General features: G+C 52.0%; 1 protein-coding gene across 1 annotated transcript; it reads left to right on the forward strand.

Annotated features, from left to right (window-relative positions):
* Positions 1 to 3,278: 3,278 nt before the first annotated feature.
* On the forward strand, positions 3,279 to 13,515 carry LOC144677327 (tumor necrosis factor receptor superfamily member 1A-like; the record flags this gene model as incomplete). Its single annotated transcript, XM_078537465.1, has 3 exons — positions 3,279 to 3,337; positions 11,338 to 11,470; positions 12,346 to 13,515. Coding segments are annotated over 3 exons (404 nt in total), but the record flags the coding sequence as incomplete, so codon positions are not given.
* Between the last annotated feature and the right edge of the window lie 3,468 nt (positions 13,516 to 16,983).

Below are 16,983 nucleotides of genomic sequence, written 5' to 3' on the forward strand. Positions count from 1 at the left end.
AGTGAACGGGAAGGGGATTGGGATTGTGATCAGTGGGAGTGAACGGGAAGGGTTTTGGGATTGGGGTTGTGTACAGTGGGAGTGAACGGGAAGAGGTTTGGGTCCATTGGGATTGTGTACAGTGGGAGTGAACGGGAAAGGGATTGGAATTGTGTAAAGTGGGAATCAACGGGAAGGTTTTTGGGTCCATTGGTATTGTGTACAATGGGAGTGAACGGGAAGGGTTTTGGGATTGGGATTGTGTACAGGGGGAGTGAACGGGAAGAGGTTTGGGTCCATTGGGATTGTGTACAGTGGGAGTGAACAGGAAGGGGTTTGGGTCCATTGGGATTGTGCACAGTGGGAGTGAATGGGAAGGGGTTTGGGATTGGGATTGTGTACAGTGGGAGTGAACAGGAACGGGTTTGAGTTCATTGGGATTGTGTACAGTGGTAGTGAACTGGAAGGGGTTTTGGGTCCATTGGGATTTTGTACAGTGTGAGTGAACTGGAATGCCTTTGGGTCCATTGGGATTGTGTACAGTGGGAGTGAATGGGAAGGGGTTTGGGTCCATTTGGATTGTGGACAGTGGGAGTGAATGGGAAGGGGTTTGGGATTGGGATTGTGTACAGTGGGAGTGAGCAGGAAGGGGTTTGAGTTCATTGGGATTATGTTCAGTGGGAGTGAACGGGAAGGGGATTGGAATTGTGTAAAGTGGGAGTCAACGGGAAGGGTTTTGGATCCATTGGTATTGTGTACGGTGGGAGTGAATGGGAAGGGGATTGGGATTCTGTACAGTGGGAGTGAACGGGATGGGATTTGGATCCATTGTGATTGTGTACAGTGGGAGTGAACGGGAAGGGGATTGGGATTGTGTACAGTGTGAGTGAACGGGAAAGGGATTGGAATTGTGTAAAGTGGGAATCAACGGGATGGTTTTTGGTTCCATTGGTATTGTGTACAGTGAGAGTGAACGGGAAGGGTTTTGGGATTGGGATTGTGTACAGGGGGAGTGAACGGGAAAGGGTTTGGGTCCATTGGGATTCTGTACAGTGGGAGTGAATGGGAAGGGGTTTGGGTCCATTGGGATTGTGTACAGTGGGAGTGAACGGGAAGGGTTTTGGGATTGGGGTTGTGTACAGTGGGAGTGAACGGGAAGAGGTTTGGGTCCATTGGGATTGTGTACAGTGGGAGTGAACGGGAAAGGGATTGGAATTGTGTAAAGTGGGAATCAACGGGAAGGTTTTTGGGTCCATTGGTATTGTGTACAATGGGAGTGAACGGGAAGGGTTTTGGGATTGGGATTGTGTACAGGGGGAGTGAACGGGAAGAGGTTTGGGTCCATTGGGATTGTGTACAGTGGGAGTGAACAGGAAGGGGTTTGGGTCCATTGGGATTGTGCACAGTGGGAGTGAATGGGAAGGGGTTTGGGATTGGGATTGTGTACAGTGGGAGTGAACAGGAACGGGTTTGAGTTCATTGGGATTGTGTACAGTGGTAGTGAACTGGAAGGGGTTTTGGGTCCATTGGGATTTTGTACAGTGTGAGTGAACTGGAATGCCTTTGGGTCCATTGGGATTGTGTACAGTGGGAGTGAATGGGAAGGGGTTTGGGTCCATTTGGATTGTGGACAGTGGGAGTGAATGGGAAGGGGTTTGGGATTGGGATTGTGTACAGTGGGAGTGAGCAGGAAGGGGTTTGAGTTCATTGGGATTATGTTCAGTGGGAGTGAACGGGAAGGGGATTGGAATTGTGTAAAGTGGGAGTCAACGGGAAGGGTTTTGGATCCATTGGTATTGTGTACGGTGGGAGTGAATGGGAAGGGGATTGGGATTCTGTACAGTGGGAGTGAACGGGATGGGATTTGGATCCATTGTGATTGTGTACAGTGGGAGTGAACGGGAAGGGGATTGGGATTGTGTACAGTGTGAGTGAACGGGAAAGGGATTGGAATTGTGTAAAGTGGGAATCAACGGGATGGTTTTTGGTTCCATTGGTATTGTGTACAGTGAGAGTGAACGGGAAGGGTTTTGGGATTGGGATTGTGTACAGGGGGAGTGAACGGGAAAGGGTTTGGGTCCATTGGGATTCTGTACAGTGGGAGTGAATGGGAAGGGGTTTGGGTCCATTGGGATTGTGTACAGTGGGAGTGAACGGGAAGGGGTTTGTGTCCATTGGGATTGTGTACAGTGGGAGTGAATGGGAAGTGGTTTGGGTCCATTGGGATTGTGTACAGTGGGAGTGAATGGGAAGGGCTTTGGGTCCATTGGGTTTGTGTACAGTGGGATTGAACGGGAAGGGTTTTGGTTCCATTGGGATTGTGTACAGTGGGATTGAACAGGAAGGGGTTTGGGTCCATTGGGATTGTGCACAGTTGGAGTCAACTGGAAGGGTTTTGGGATTGGGATTGTGTACAGCTGGAGTGAACAGGATGGGGTTTGGGATTGGGATTTTGCACAGTGGTAGTGAACGGGAAGGGGTTTGAGATGGGGTTTGTGCACAGTGGGAGTGAACGGGAAGGGGATTGGGTCCTTTGGGATTGTGTACTGTGGGAGTGAACGGGAAGGGGATTGGGATTGTGTACAGTTCAAGTGAACGGGAAGGGGTATGTGTCCATTGGGATTGTGTACAGTGGGAGTGAACGGGCAGGGGTTTGGGTCAATTGGGATTGTGCACAGTGGGAGTGAACGGGAAGGGGTTTGGGTCCATTTGGATTGTGTACAGTGGGAGTGAAGGGAAGGGGTTTGGGTCCATTGGGATTGTGTCCATTGGGAGTGAACGGGAAGGGGTTTGGGTCCATTGGGATTGTGTCCATTGGGAGTGAACGGGAAGGGGTTTGGGTCCATTGGGATTGTGTACAGTGGGAGTAAACGGGAAGGGGTTTGGGATTGGGATTGTGCACAGCGGGAGTGAACGAGTATCTTTGGGATTGGGATTGTGTACAGTGGGAGTGAACGAGTATCTTTGGGATTGGGATTGTGTACAGTGGGAGTGAACGAGTATCTTTGGGATTGGGATTGTGTACAGTGGGAGTGAACGAGTATCTTTGGGATTGGGATTGTGTAAAGTGGGAGTGAATGAGTATCTTTGGGATTGGGATTGTGTACAGTGGGAGTGAACGTGTATCTTTGGGATTGGGATTGTGTAAAGTGGGAGTGAACGGGAAGGGGTTTGGGCCTGTTGGGATTGTGTGCAGTGGGAGTGAATGAGTATCTTTGGGATTGGGGTTGTGTACAGTGACATTACAGCACTGAATATTGATATATTAATTATTTTGTGTCTTTTATTCAATATTTCAGCTGAAACAGCGATCGGCGTCCAATCCGAAGTGAGTGAGTCAGAGAATCTCAAAAAACCGGTATGGGATATATCAGAGTGTAACACTGAGGGGTGGCGGGTATATCAGAGTGTTACAGTGAGGGGTGTGGGATATATCAGAGTGTTACAGTGAGGGGTGTGGGATATATCAGAGTGTTACAGTGAGGGGTGTGGGATATATCAGCGTGTTACAGTGAGGGGTGTGGGATATATCGGAGTGTTACAGTGAGGGGTGTGGGATATATCAGAGTGTTACAGTGAGGGGTGTGGGATATATCAGAGTGTTACAGTGAGGGGTGTGGGATATATCAGAGTGTTACAGTGAGGGGTGTGGGATATATCGGAGTGTTACAGTGAGGGGTGTGGGATATATCAGAGTGTTACAGTGAGGGGTGTGGGATATATCAGAGTGTTACAGTGAGTGGTCTGGGATATATCAGAGTGTTACAGTGAGGGGTGTGGGATATATCAGAGTGTTACAGAGAGGGGTGTGGGATATATCAGAGTGTTACAGTGAGGGGTGTGGGATATATCAGAGTGTTACAGTGAGGGGTGTGGGATATATCAGAGTGTTACAGTGAGGGGTGTGGGATATATCAGAGTGTTACACTGAGGGGTGTGGGATATATCCGTGTTACAGTGAGGTGTCTGGGATATATCAGAGTGTTACAGTGAGGGGTGTGGTATATATCAGAGTGTTACAGTGAGGGGTGTGGGATATATCAGAGTGTTACAGTGAGGGGTGTGGGATATATCAGAGTGTTACAGTGAGGGGTGTGGGATATATCAGAGTGTTACAGTGAGGGGTGTGGGATATATCAGAGTGTTACAGTGAGGGGTGTGGGATATATCAGAGTGTTACAGTGAGGGGTGTGGGATATATCAGAGTGTTACAGTGAGGGGTGTGGGATATATCAGAGTGTTACACTGAGGGGTGTGGGATATATCCGTGTTACAGTGAGGTGTGTGGGATATATCAGAGTGTTACAGTGAGGGGTGTGGGATATATCAGTGTGTTACAGTGAGGGGTGTGGGATATATCAGGGTGTTACAGTGAGGGGTGTGGGATATATCAGAGTGTTACAGTGAGGGGTGTGGGATATATCAGAGTGTTACAGTGAGGGGTGTGGGATATATCAGAATGTTACAGTGAGGGGTGTGGGATATATCAGAGTGTTACAGTGAGGGGTGTGGGATATATCAGAGTGTTACAATGAGGGCTGTGGGATATATCAGAGTGTTACAGTGAGGGGTGTGGGATATGTCAGAATGTTACAGTGAGGGGTGTGGGATATATCAGTGTTACAGTGAGGGGTGTGGGATATATCAGAGTGTTACAGTGAGGGGTGTGGGATATATCAGATTGTTACACTGAGGGGTGTGGGATATATCCGTGTTACAGTGAGGTGTGTGGGATATATCAGAGTGTTACAGTGAGGGGTGTGGGATATATCAGAGTGTTACAGTGAGGGGTGTGGGATATATCAGGGTGTTACAGTGAGGGGTGTGGGATATATCAGAATGTTACAGTGAGGGGTGTGGGATATATCAGAGTGTTACAGTGAGGGGTGTGGGATATATCAGAATGTTACAGTGAGGGGTGTGGGATATATCAGAGTGTTACAGTGAGGGGTGTGGGATATATCTGAGTGTTACAGTGAGGTGTGTGGGATATATCAGAGTGTTACAGTGAGGGGTGTGGGATATATCAGAGTGTTACAGTGAGGGGTGTGGGATATATCAGGGTGTTACAGTGAGGGGTGTGGGATGTATCAGAATGTTACAGTGAGGGGTGTGGGATATATCAGAGTGTTACAGTGAGGGGTGTGGGATATATCAGAATGTTACAGTGAGGGGTGTGGGATATATCAGAGTGTTACAGTGAGGGGTGTGGTATATATCAGAGTGTTACAGTGAGGGGTGTGGGATATATCAGAGTGTTACAGTGAGGGGTGTGGGATATATCAGAGTGTTACAGTGAGGGGTGTGGGATATATCAGAGTGTTACAGTGAGGGGTGTGGGATATATCAGAGTGTTACAGTGAGGGGTGTGGGATATATCAGAGTGTTACAGTGAGGGGTGTGGGATATATCAGAGTGTTACAGTGAGGGGTGTGGGATATATCAGAGTGTTACACTGAGGGGTGTGGGATATATCCGTGTTACAGTGAGGTGTGTGGGATATATCAGAGTGTTACAGTGAGGGGTGTGGGATATATCAGTGTGTTACAGTGAGGGGTGTGGGATATATCAGGGTGTTACAGTGAGGGGTGTGGGATATATCAGAGTGTTACAGTGAGGGGTGTGGGATATATCAGAGTGTTACAGTGAGGGGTGTGGGATATATCAGAATGTTACAGTGAGGGGTGTGGGATATATCAGAGTGTTACAGTGAGGGGTGTGGGATATATCAGAGTGTTACAATGAGGGCTGTGGGATATATCAGAGTGTTACAGTGAGGGGTGTGGGATATGTCAGAATGTTACAGTGAGGGGTGTGGGGTATATCAGAATGTTACAGTGAGGGGTGTGGGATATATCAGTGTTACAGTGAGGGGTGTGGGATATATCAGAGTGTTACAGTGAGGGGTGTGGGATATATCAGATTGTTACACTGAGGGGTGTGGGATATATCCGTGTTACAGTGAGGTGTGTGGGATATATCAGAGTGTTACAGTGAGGGGTGTGGGATATATCAGAGTGTTACAGTGAGGGGTGTGGGATATATCAGGGTGTTACAGTGAGGGGTGTGGGATATATCAGAATGTTACAGTGAGGGGTGTGGGATATATCAGAGTGTTACAGTGAGGGGTGTGGGATATATCAGAATGTTACAGTGAGGGGTGTGGGATATATCAGAGTGTTACAGTGAGGGGTGTGGGATATATCTGAGTGTTACAGTGAGGGGTGTGGGATATATCAGAGTGTTACAGTGAGGGGTGTAGGATATATCAGAGTGTTACAGTGATGGGTGTGCGATATATCAGAGTGTTACAGTGAGGGGTGTGGGATATATCAGTGTGTTACAGTGAGGGGTGTGGGGTATATTAGGGTATTACAGTGAGGGGTGTGGGATATATCAGAGTGTTACAGTGTGGGGTGTGGGATATATCAGAGTGTTACACTGAGGGGTGTGGGATATATCCGTGTTACAGTGAGGTGTGTGGGATATATCAGAGTGTTACAGTGAGGGGTGTGGGATATATCAGAGTGTTACAGTGAGGGGTGTGGGATATATCAGGGTGTTACAGTGAGGGGTGTGGGATGTATCAGAATGTTACAGTGAGGGGTGTGGGATATATCAGAGTGTTACAGTGAGGGGTGTGGGATATATCAGAATGTTACAGTGAGGGGTGTGGGATATATCAGAGTGTTACAGTGAGGGGTGTGGGATATATCAAAGTGTTACAGTAAGGGGTGTGGGATATATCAGAGTGTTACAGTGATGGGTGTGGGATATATCAGAGTGTTACAGTGAGGGGTGTGGGATATATCAGAGTGTTACAGTGAGGGGTGTGCGATATATCCGTGTTACAGTGAGGGGTGTGGGATATGTCAGAATGTTACAGTGAGGGGTGTGGGGTATATCAGAATGTTACAGTGAGGGGTGTGGGATATATCAGTGTTACAGTGAGGGGTGTGGGATATATCAGAGTGTTACAGTGAGGGGTGTGGGATATATCAGATTGTTACACTGAGGGGTGTGGGATATATCCGTGTTACAGTGAGGTATGTGGGATATATCAGAGTGTTACAGTGAGGGGTGTGGGATATATCAGAGTGTTACAGTGAGGGGTGTGGGATATATCAGGGTGTTACAGTGAGGGGTGTGGGATATATCAGAATGTTACAGTGAGGGGTGTGGGATATATCAGAGTGTTACAGTGAGGGGTGTGGGATATATCAGAATGTTACAGTGAGGGGTGTGGGATATATCAGAGTGTTACAGTGAGGGGTGTGGGATATATCTGAGTGTTACAGTGAGGGGTGTTGGATATATCAGAGTGTTACAGTGAGGGGTGTGGGATATATCAGAGTGTTACAGTGATGGGTGTGGGATATATCAGAGTGTTACAGTGAGGGGTGTGGGATATATCAGTGTGTTACAGTGAGGGGTGTGGGGTATATTAGGGTATTACAGTGAGGGGTGTGGGATATATCAGAGTGTTACAGTGTGGGGTGTGGGATATATCAGAGTGTTACACTGAGGGGTGTGGGATATATCCGTGTAACAGTGAGGTGTGTGGGATATATCAGAGTGTTACAGTGAGGGGTGTGGGATATATCAGAGTGTTACAGTGAGGGGTGTGGGATATATCAGGGTGTTACAGTGAGGGGTGTGGGATGTATCAGAATGTTACAGTGAGGGGTGTGGGATATATCAGAGTGTTACAGTGAGGGGTGTGGGATATATCAGAATGTTACAGTGAGGGGTGTGGGATATATCAGAGTGTTACAGTGAGGGGTGTGGGATATATCAAAGTGTTACAGTGAGGGGTGTGGGATATATCAGAGTGTTACAGTGATGGGTGTGGGATATATCAGAGTGTTACAGTGAGGGGTGTGGGATATAACAGTGTGTTACAGTGAGGGGTGTGGGGTATATTAGGGTATTACAGTGAGGGTTGTGGGATATATCAGTGTGTTACAGTGAGGGGTGTGGGATATATCAGAGTGTTACAGTGATGGGTGTGGGATATATCAGAGTGTTACAGTGAGGGGTGTGGGATATATCAGAGTGTTACAGTGAGGGGTGTGGGATATATCAGAGTGTTACACTGAGGGGTGTGGGTTATAGCAGAGTGTTACAGTGAGGAGTGTGGGATATATCAGAGTGTTACAGTGAGGGGTATGGGGTATATCAGAGTGTTACAGTGAGGGGTGTGGGGTATATCAGAGTGTTACAGTGAGTGGTGTGGGTTATATTAGAGTGTTACAGTGAGGGGTGTGGGATATATCAGAGTGTTACAGTGAGGGTTGTGGGATAAATCAGAGTGTTACAATGAGGTGTGTGGGATATATCAGAGTGTTACAGTGAGTGGTGTGGGATATATCAGAGTGTTACAGTGAGGGGTGTGGAATATATCAGGGTGTTACAGTGAGGGGTGTGGGATATATCAGGGTGTTACAGTGAGGGGTGTGGGATATATCAGAGTGTTACAGTGAGGCGTGTGGGATATATCAGTGTGTTACACTGAGGGGTGTGGGATATATCGTAGTGTTACAGTGAGGGGTGTGGGATATATCAGAGTGTTACAGTGAGGGGTGTGGGATATATCAGAGTGTTACAGTAAGGGGTGTGGGATATATCAGAGTGTTACAGTGAGGGGTGTGGGATATATCAGAGTGTTACAGTGATGGGTGTGGGATATATCAGAGTGTTACATTGAGGGGTGTGGGATATATTAGTGTGTTACAGTGAGGGGTGTGGGGTATATTAGGGTGTTACAGTGAGGGGTGTGGGATATATCAGTGTGTTACAGTGAGGGGTGTGGGATATATCGGAGTGTTACAGTGAGGGGTGTGGGGTATTTAGGTTGTTACAGTGAGGGGTGTGGGATATATCAGAGTGTTACAGTGAGGGGTGTGGGATATATCAGTGTGTTACAGTGAGGGGTGTGGGATATATCAGTGTGTTACAGTGTGGGGTGTGGGACATATCAGAGTGTTACAGTGAGTGGTGTGGGATATATCAGAGTGTTACAGTGAGGGGTGTGGGATATATCAGAGTGTTACAGTGAGGGGTGTGGGATATATGAGAGTGTTACAGTGAGGGGTGTGGGGTATATCAGAGTGTTACACTGAGGGGTGTGGGATATATCCATGTTACAGTGAGGGGTGTGGGGTATATCAGAGTGTTACACTGAGGGGTGTGGGATATATCCGTGTTACAGTGAGGGGTGTGGGATATATCAGAGTGTTACAGTGATGGGTGTGGCATATATCAGAGCGTTACAGTGAGGGGTGTGGGATATATCAGTGTGTTACAGTGAGGGGTGTGGGGTATATTAGGGTATTACAGTGACGGTTGTGGGATATATCAGTGTGTTACAGTGAGGGGTGTGGGATATATCAGAGTGTTACCGTGAGGGGTGTGGGATATATCAGAGTGTTACACTGAGGGGTGTGGGATATATCAGAGTGTTACAGTGAGGGGTGTGGGATATATCAGAGTGTTACACTGAGGGGTGTGGGTTATAGCAGAGTGTTACAGTGAGGAGTGTGGGATATATCAGAGTGTTACAGTGAGGGGTGTGGGATATATCAGAGTGTTACACTGAGGGGTGTGGGTTATAGCAGAGTGTTACAGTGAGGAGTGTGGGATATATCAGAGTGTTACAGTGAGGGGTGTGGGATATATCAGAGTGTTACAGTGAGGGGTGTGGGGTATATCAGAGTGTTACAGTGATGGGTGTGGGATATATCAGAGTGTTACAGTGAGGGGTGTGGGGTATATCAGTGTGTTACAGTGAGGGGTGTGGGGTATATCAGAGTGTTACAGTGATGGGTGTGGGATATATCAGAGTGTTACAGTGAGGGGTGTGGGATATATCAGTGTGTTACAGTGAGGGGTGTGGGATATATCGTAGTGTTACAGTGAGGGGTGTGGGATATATCAGAGTGTTACAATGAGGGGTGTGGGATATATCAGAGTGTTACAGTGAGGGGTGTGGGATATATCGTAGTGTTACAGTGAGGGGTGTGGGATATATCAGGGTGTTACAATGAGGGGTGTGGGATATATCAGAGTGTTACAGTGAGGGGTGTGGGATATATCAGAGTGTTACAGTGAGGGGTGTGGGATATATCAGAGTGTTACAGTGAGGGGTGTGGATATATCAGAGTGTTACAGGTTGGGGTGTGGGATATATCAGAGTGTTACAGTGAGGGGTGTGGGATATATCAGAGTGTTACAGTGAGGGTGTGAGATGTATCAGAGTGTTACAGGTAGGGGTGTGGGATATATCAGAGTGTTACAGGTAGGGGTGTGGGATATATCAGAGTGTTACAGTGAGGGGTGTGGGATATATCAGAGTGTTACAGTGAGGGGTGTGCGATATATCAGAGTGTTACAGGTAGGGGTGTGGGATATATCAGAGTGTTACAGGTAGGGGTGTGGATATATCAGAGTGTTACAGTGAGGGGTGTGGGATATATCAGAGTGTTACAGGTAGGGGTGTGGGATATATCAGAGTGTTACAGTGAGGGTGTGCGATATATCAGAGTGTTACAGTGAGGGGTGTGCGATATATTCAGAGTGTTACAGTGAGGGGTGTGGGATATATCAGAGTGTTACAGTGAGGGGTGTGGGATATATCAGTGTTACAGTGAGGGGTGTGGGATATATCAGAGTGTTACAGTGAGGGGTGTGCGATATATCAGAGTGTTACAGTGAGGGGTGTGCGATATATTAGAGTGTTACAGTGAGGGGTGTGGGATATATCAGGGTGTTACAGTGAGGGGTGTGGGATATATCAGAGTGTTACAGTGAGTGGTGTGGATATATCAGAGTGTTACAGTGAGGGGTGTGCGATATATCAGAGTGTTACAGTGAGGGGTGTGGGATATATCAGAGTGTTACAGTGAGGGGTGTGGGGTATATCAGAGTGTTACAGTGAGGGTGTGGGATATATTAGAGTGTTACAGTGAGGGGTGTGGGATATATCAGAGTGTTACAGTGAGGGGTGTGAGATGTATCAGAGTGTTACAGTGAGGGTGTGGGATATATCAGAGTGTTACAGTGAGGGGTGTGGGATATATCAGAGTGTTACAGTGAGGGTGTGGGATATATCAGAGTGTTACAGTGAGGGGTGTGGGATATATCAGAGTGTTACAGTGAGGGGTGTGAGATGTATCAGAGTGTTACAGTGAGGGGTGTGGGATATATCAGGGTGTTACAGTGAGGGGTGTGGGATATATCAGAGTGTTACAGTGAGGGGTGTGGGATATATCAATGGGGAATTTTTCCTTTATTTGTCCGGTTTCCGGATCCCTGTATCCCGATCGTCCGCTGCTGACCCCTGTCTCTGTTCTGCTGCAGTTGGCTGTGGGAAAGACGCATTTGTTGATCCCGATCCAGGAAGAGACACCCACCGAGTCGCTCAGCTGTCCCACCGCCCTGCCTGGACTTCCCGACTGTGTTCAGGCTGCCGGCCGGACCCTTCTCCCCAACAGTAAGTGTGAGGGCTAGGGAGGGATAGGACACCGGGACGGAGGGAGGGAGGGTGGGTGGTGCGGGAGGAGGGCGGAGAGGGGGTGAGGGGTGGGGGGAAGGGAGGAGGGGTCTGCGGACGAGGAGGGGTGGTTGAGCGGAGGAGGGGCGTGTGAGCGGAGGAGGGGAGGGTGAGCGGAGGAGGGGAGGGTGAGCGGAGGAGGGGAGGGTGAGCGGAGGAGGGGAGGGTGAGCGGAGGAGGGGAGGGTGAGCGGAGGAGGGGAGGGTGAGCGGAGGAGGAGAGGAGGGTGAGCGGAGGAGGGGAGGGCGAGCGGGGAGGGAGGGCGAGCGGAGGAGGGGAGGGCGAGTGGAGGAGGGGAGGGTGAGTGGAGGGTGCGAGTGGATGGCAGTCGAGGGGGAGGGGACGAGGGGATGAGTGCGGGACGGGGAGAGGAGAGGAGAGGGAGAGGGACTGGGGGCAGAGGAGAGGGAAGCACGGTGTAGGCACGGAGGGAGGAGGGTTGCGGCGAGGTGGAGTGGAGGTGACACGGAGGGAGTGAACACGCGGAGGCGAGGAAGGGGGATGTGGGGCGGGGAAAGGCGAGGGGGAGGGACACTGGGGAGCTGGGTGGAGGGTGGGCAGGAGGCTGGGTAGGGAGTGTGGAGGGAGGTGGGGAGGGCAGAGGGAGGGAGGGCAGAGGGAGGGAGGGAGAGAGCACTTATCCTGGGCTTGGGTCTGGCTGGGACTGGGGAGTGGGATCTTGCTGTGCGAGGCGGGGCGGACGGTGCGGAGAAGCTGGGGAATCGGGGAATGTGGGGAATCGGGTGGTCTGGGATGTTCGTTGTAACCCACCTCCCTCTCTCCCTCTCTCTCTCTGCCCGTCACCGCCCCTGCAGACAGCCACGTGAACTACGTCATCGCCGACCTGGTGCCCGCCTCCAGGTGGAAGGAGTTTGTGCGCCGCCTGGGCATGAACGACCACGACATCGAGCGCAGCGAGATGGACAATCGCCACAGCTACCGCGAGGCCCAGTACGGGATGGTGCGGGTCTGGCGGGAGAAGCAGGGGGCCGTGGAGCCACGGTGGAGGCCATCTGCAAGGTGCTGAAGGACATGGAACTCAACGGCTGCGCTGAGCAGTTTCAAGAGGCCCTCCAGTGAGCCGGACCGAGGGTGGGGGATGAACTCTGGCACCTTCCTGCTGCCCATTCCCTCCTCCCTCCTCCTCCTACTCCTCCTCGCTCCGTCTCTACCGGGAACAGAACCGTCCGACCATTTCCGCCTCTCCAGCGTCAGATAGACCCGGGCGCGGGACCAAAGTTCGAGGGGCCCATCTTGCGTTTGCATCCCGCCCCCGCCCCACCACCCCCCGAGGGACTAGTTCCGACTCTCGATGGACACCCTCCCTCCCCTCCGTGTGCTTTGGTCAGGGACTTGGGGACGGTGTTGAGGGAGGTGGTGAAGAAATCCACCCGCGATGCCTTCCCTGGCCGAATGGCTGGCCACTTCAGCCGGCCCGGTATGCTGGCCGGTGGGGTGGGGGGGGAAGGCAGCAGCGGTGGCGGACGTGCACCCGCCCCGGGAAATAACCCCGAGGCACCGCGGGGTCAGGACTTGGGAGCGTCAAACGCCAACTCCAAACGCTATGACCATAACCGTGTACTTGGCTGGGCGGAGGGGAGCCCTTAAATTGGGAAATGCGAACCCACAATTGGGTGGGGTGGGTTTTATGAGACGAAATATTCTATTTTCGAGATAAATCGCACTCTCCCAGCTCCAGCTCAGTCGCGCCTCAGGGATACGGACTGGGGAAAACCTCCAGAGAGACGTTTTCGCTCCAAGTTCAAAGCCAGTATTTGCGGAGTGTCGGGGAGAGGGGTGAGCAGAGTTGATCCATCCCCTGTCCCAGATTTCCCCCACCCCCCCAACTCATCCCCACCGGTTTCATCTCCAAATGGTCCAGATTCTGGCCCGTGATTGATTTTTTTCCCAAACTCTCAAGTTCCATAATGAACAATGAATAATCTGCTCTTCCTGAATTTTATAAATAAAGAGGCTTTTATCATAACCGAGTCCTCCGAGCCTTTACCTGCTTTCTCAGAGACAGACACGAGTACCGTGGGCTGCCCGGTGTGTAACTAGGAGGGGGTGGGTGAGAGGGTTAATCCCCCCCTCCCCCTCCGATAGGGGAAGGGGCTGCCCGGTGTGTGTGTGTGTAACTAGGAGGGGGTGGGTGAGAGGGTTAATCCCCCCCTCCGATAGGGGAAGGGGCTGCCCGGTGTGTGTGTGTGTAACTGGGAGGGGGTGGGTGAGAGGGTTAATCCCCCCTCCCTCTCCGATCGGGGAAGGGGCTGCCCGGTGTGTGTGTGTGTAACTGGGAGGAGGTGGGTGAGAGGGTTAATCCCCCCTCCCTCCGATAGGGGAAGGGGCTGCCCGGTGTGTGTGTGTGTAACTAGGAGGGGGTGGGTGAGAGGGTTAATCCCCCCTCCCCCTCCGATAGGGGAAGGGGCTGCCCGGTGTGTGTGTGTGTAACTAGGAGGGGGTGGGTGAGAGGGTTAATCCCCCTCCCCCTCCGATAGGGGAAGGGGCTGCCCGGTGTGTGTGTGTGTAACTAGGAGGAGGTGGGTGAGAGGGTTAATCCCCCCTCCCCCTCCGATAGGGAAGGGGCTGCCCGGTGTGTGTGTGTGTAACTAGGAGGGGGTGGGTGAGAGGGTTAATCCCCCCCTCCGATAGGGGAAGGGGCTGCCCGGTGTGTGTGTGTGTAACTGGGAGGGGGTGGGTGAGAGGGTTAATCCCACCCTCCTCTCCGATCGGGGAAGGGGCTGCCCGGTGTGTGTGTGTGTAACTAGGAGGAGGTGGGTGAGAGGGTTAATCCCCCCTCCCCTCCGATAGGGGAAGGGGCTGCCCGGTGTGTGTGTGTGTAACTGGGAGGGGGTGGGTGAGAGGGTTAATCCCCCTCCCTCTCCTATAGGGAAGGGGCTGCCCGGTGTGTGTGTGTGTAACTGGGAGGAGGTGGGTGAGAGGGTTAATCCCCCCTCCCCTCCGATAGGGGAAGGGGCTGCCCGGTGTGTGTGTAACTGGGAGGGGTGGGTGAGAGGGTTAATCCCCCCTCCCTCTCCGATAGGGGAAGGGGCTGCCCGGTGTGTGTGTGTGACTGGGAGGGGGTGGGTGAGAGGGTTAATCCCCCCTCCCTCTCCGATAGGGGAAGGGGCTGCCCGGTGTGTGTGTGTGTGTAACTGGGAGGGGATGGGTGAGAGGGTTAATCCCCCTCCCTCTCCGATCGGGGAAGGGTCTGCCTGGTGTGTGTGTAACTGGGAGGAGGTGGGTGAGAGGGTTAATCCCCACTCCAATAGGGGAAGGGGCTGCCCGGTGTGTGTGTGTAACTGGGAGGGGGTGGGTGAGAGGGTTAATCCCCCCTCCCTCTCCGATAGGGGAAGGGGCTGCCCGGTGTGTGTGTAACTGGGAGGGGGTGGGTGAAAGGGTTAATCCCCCCCTCTGATAGGGGAAGGGCTGCCCTGTGTGTGTGTGTGTAACTGGGAGGAGGTGGGTGAGAGGGTTAATCCCCCTCCCTCTCCGATAGGGGAAGGGGCTGCCCTGTGTGTGTGTGTTTAAGTGGGAAGTCGAGGGTTAATCCCTCTCTCGTTGGCAATCGAGCCATCCCCAGAGTTTCGTTTGTCCGGAAATTGTCTACGTGTCAGGCTGGAGGAGTGAACAATTCCCAGAAACTCCGACATCCTGTTTTCGATTCCCCCCCCCACGCCCGGGTGAACTGCCGGAGAGCGTGTGCCCTGTACAAACCCAGGCGTGGGTGTGGGAGGGAACTTCTCCCTCCCTCTGCCTCTCAGCGCAAGCACTCGAACCTCGGCCCCTCACAGAGCCCACGCCCAGTCCCCCATCAGTCTCCTCGAGCTACCATCCGGCCGCAGTTCCCCTATCCTGGGAACGCTGGTCGCTTTGTACTTTCGAGAATTCATTCGCGCCCCCTTCCCCACCCCACCCACCCACCCCTATCGAGAGGCACTTGCTCAGCAATAACCTGCTCACCGACGCCATGTTGGGGTCCCGCCAGGGCCACTCGGCTCCTGACCTCCTTCCAGCCTTGGATCAAACGTGGACAGAGGAGCTGAACTCCCGGGGTGAGGTGAGAGTGACTGCCCTCGACATCGAGGCGGCATTCGACCGAGTGTGGCTTCAAGGAGCCCCGGCAAAAACTGGAGTCGATGGGAATCAGGGTGGGGGAAACTCTCCGCTGGTTGGAGTCATACCCAGCACAAAGGAAGATGGTTGTGGTCGTCGGAGGTCAGTCATCTCAGCTCCAGGACATCACTGCAGGAGTTCCTCAGGGTTAGTGTCCTCGGCCCAACCACCTTCAGCTGCTTCATCAATGACCTTCCCTCCATCGTAAGGTCAGAAGTGGGGATGTTCGCTGATGGTTGCACAATGTTCAGCACCATTCGCGGCTCCTCAGATACTGAAGCAGCCCCATGTCCAAATGCAGCAAGACCTGGACAATATCCAGGCTCAGGGCTGACAAGTGCAAGTAACATTCACGCCACACAAGTGTCAGGCAATGACCATCTCCCAACAAGAGAGAATCTAACCATCGCCCCCTTGATGTTCAATGGCTTTACCATCGCTGAATCCCCACTATCAACATCCTGGGGGTTACCATTGACCAGAAACTGAACTGGGACCAGCCACATAAATACTGCGGCTACAAGAGCAGGTCAGAGGCTGGGAATCCTGCGGAGAGTAACTCACCTCCCTGACTCCCCAAAGCCTGTCCACCATCTACAAGGCACAAGTCAGGAGTGCGATGGGACACTCCCCACTTGCCTGGATGAGTTGCAGCTCCCACAACACTCGAGAAGCTCGACACCGTCCAGGACAAAGCAGCCCCCCCGCTCGATCGGCACCCCATCCACAAACATTCACTCCCTCCTCCACCACCAACGCACAGTAGCAGCAGCGTGTGTACCATCTACAAGATGCACTGCAGCAACTCACCAAGGCTCCTTCGACAGCGCCGCCCAAACCCACGACCCGCTCCCATCTAGAAGGACAAGGGCAGCAGACACATGGGGAACACCCACCACCTGGAAGTTCCCCTCCGAGCCCCTCAACATCCCGACTTGGAAATATATCGGCCGTTCCTTCACTGTCGCTGGGTCAAAATCCTGGAACTCCCTCCCTAACAGCGCCGTGGGTGTACCTACACCACACGGGGACAAAATCCTGGAACTCCCTCCCTAACAGCGCCGTGGGTGTACCTACCCCACACAGACAAAATCCTGGAACTCCTCCCTAACAGCGCCGTGGGTGTACCTACAGCACACGGACAAAATCCTGGAACTCCTCCCTAACAGCGCCGTGGGTGTACCTACACACACACGGGGACTCCAGCGGTTCAAGATGGCGGCTCACCCCCCCCACCACCTTCTCAAGGGGGCAATTAGGGACGGGCACTAAACATCGGCCTAACCAGCGACGCCCAAGTCTCGTGAAATAATTGTTTTTTTATATTAAAAAAAAGA

Source organism: Cetorhinus maximus, unplaced genomic scaffold (assembly GCF_964194155.1).
Source record: "Cetorhinus maximus unplaced genomic scaffold, sCetMax3.hap1.1 HAP1_SCAFFOLD_2404, whole genome shotgun sequence".
NCBI classification, from domain to species: domain Eukaryota; kingdom Metazoa; phylum Chordata; class Chondrichthyes; order Lamniformes; family Cetorhinidae; genus Cetorhinus; species Cetorhinus maximus.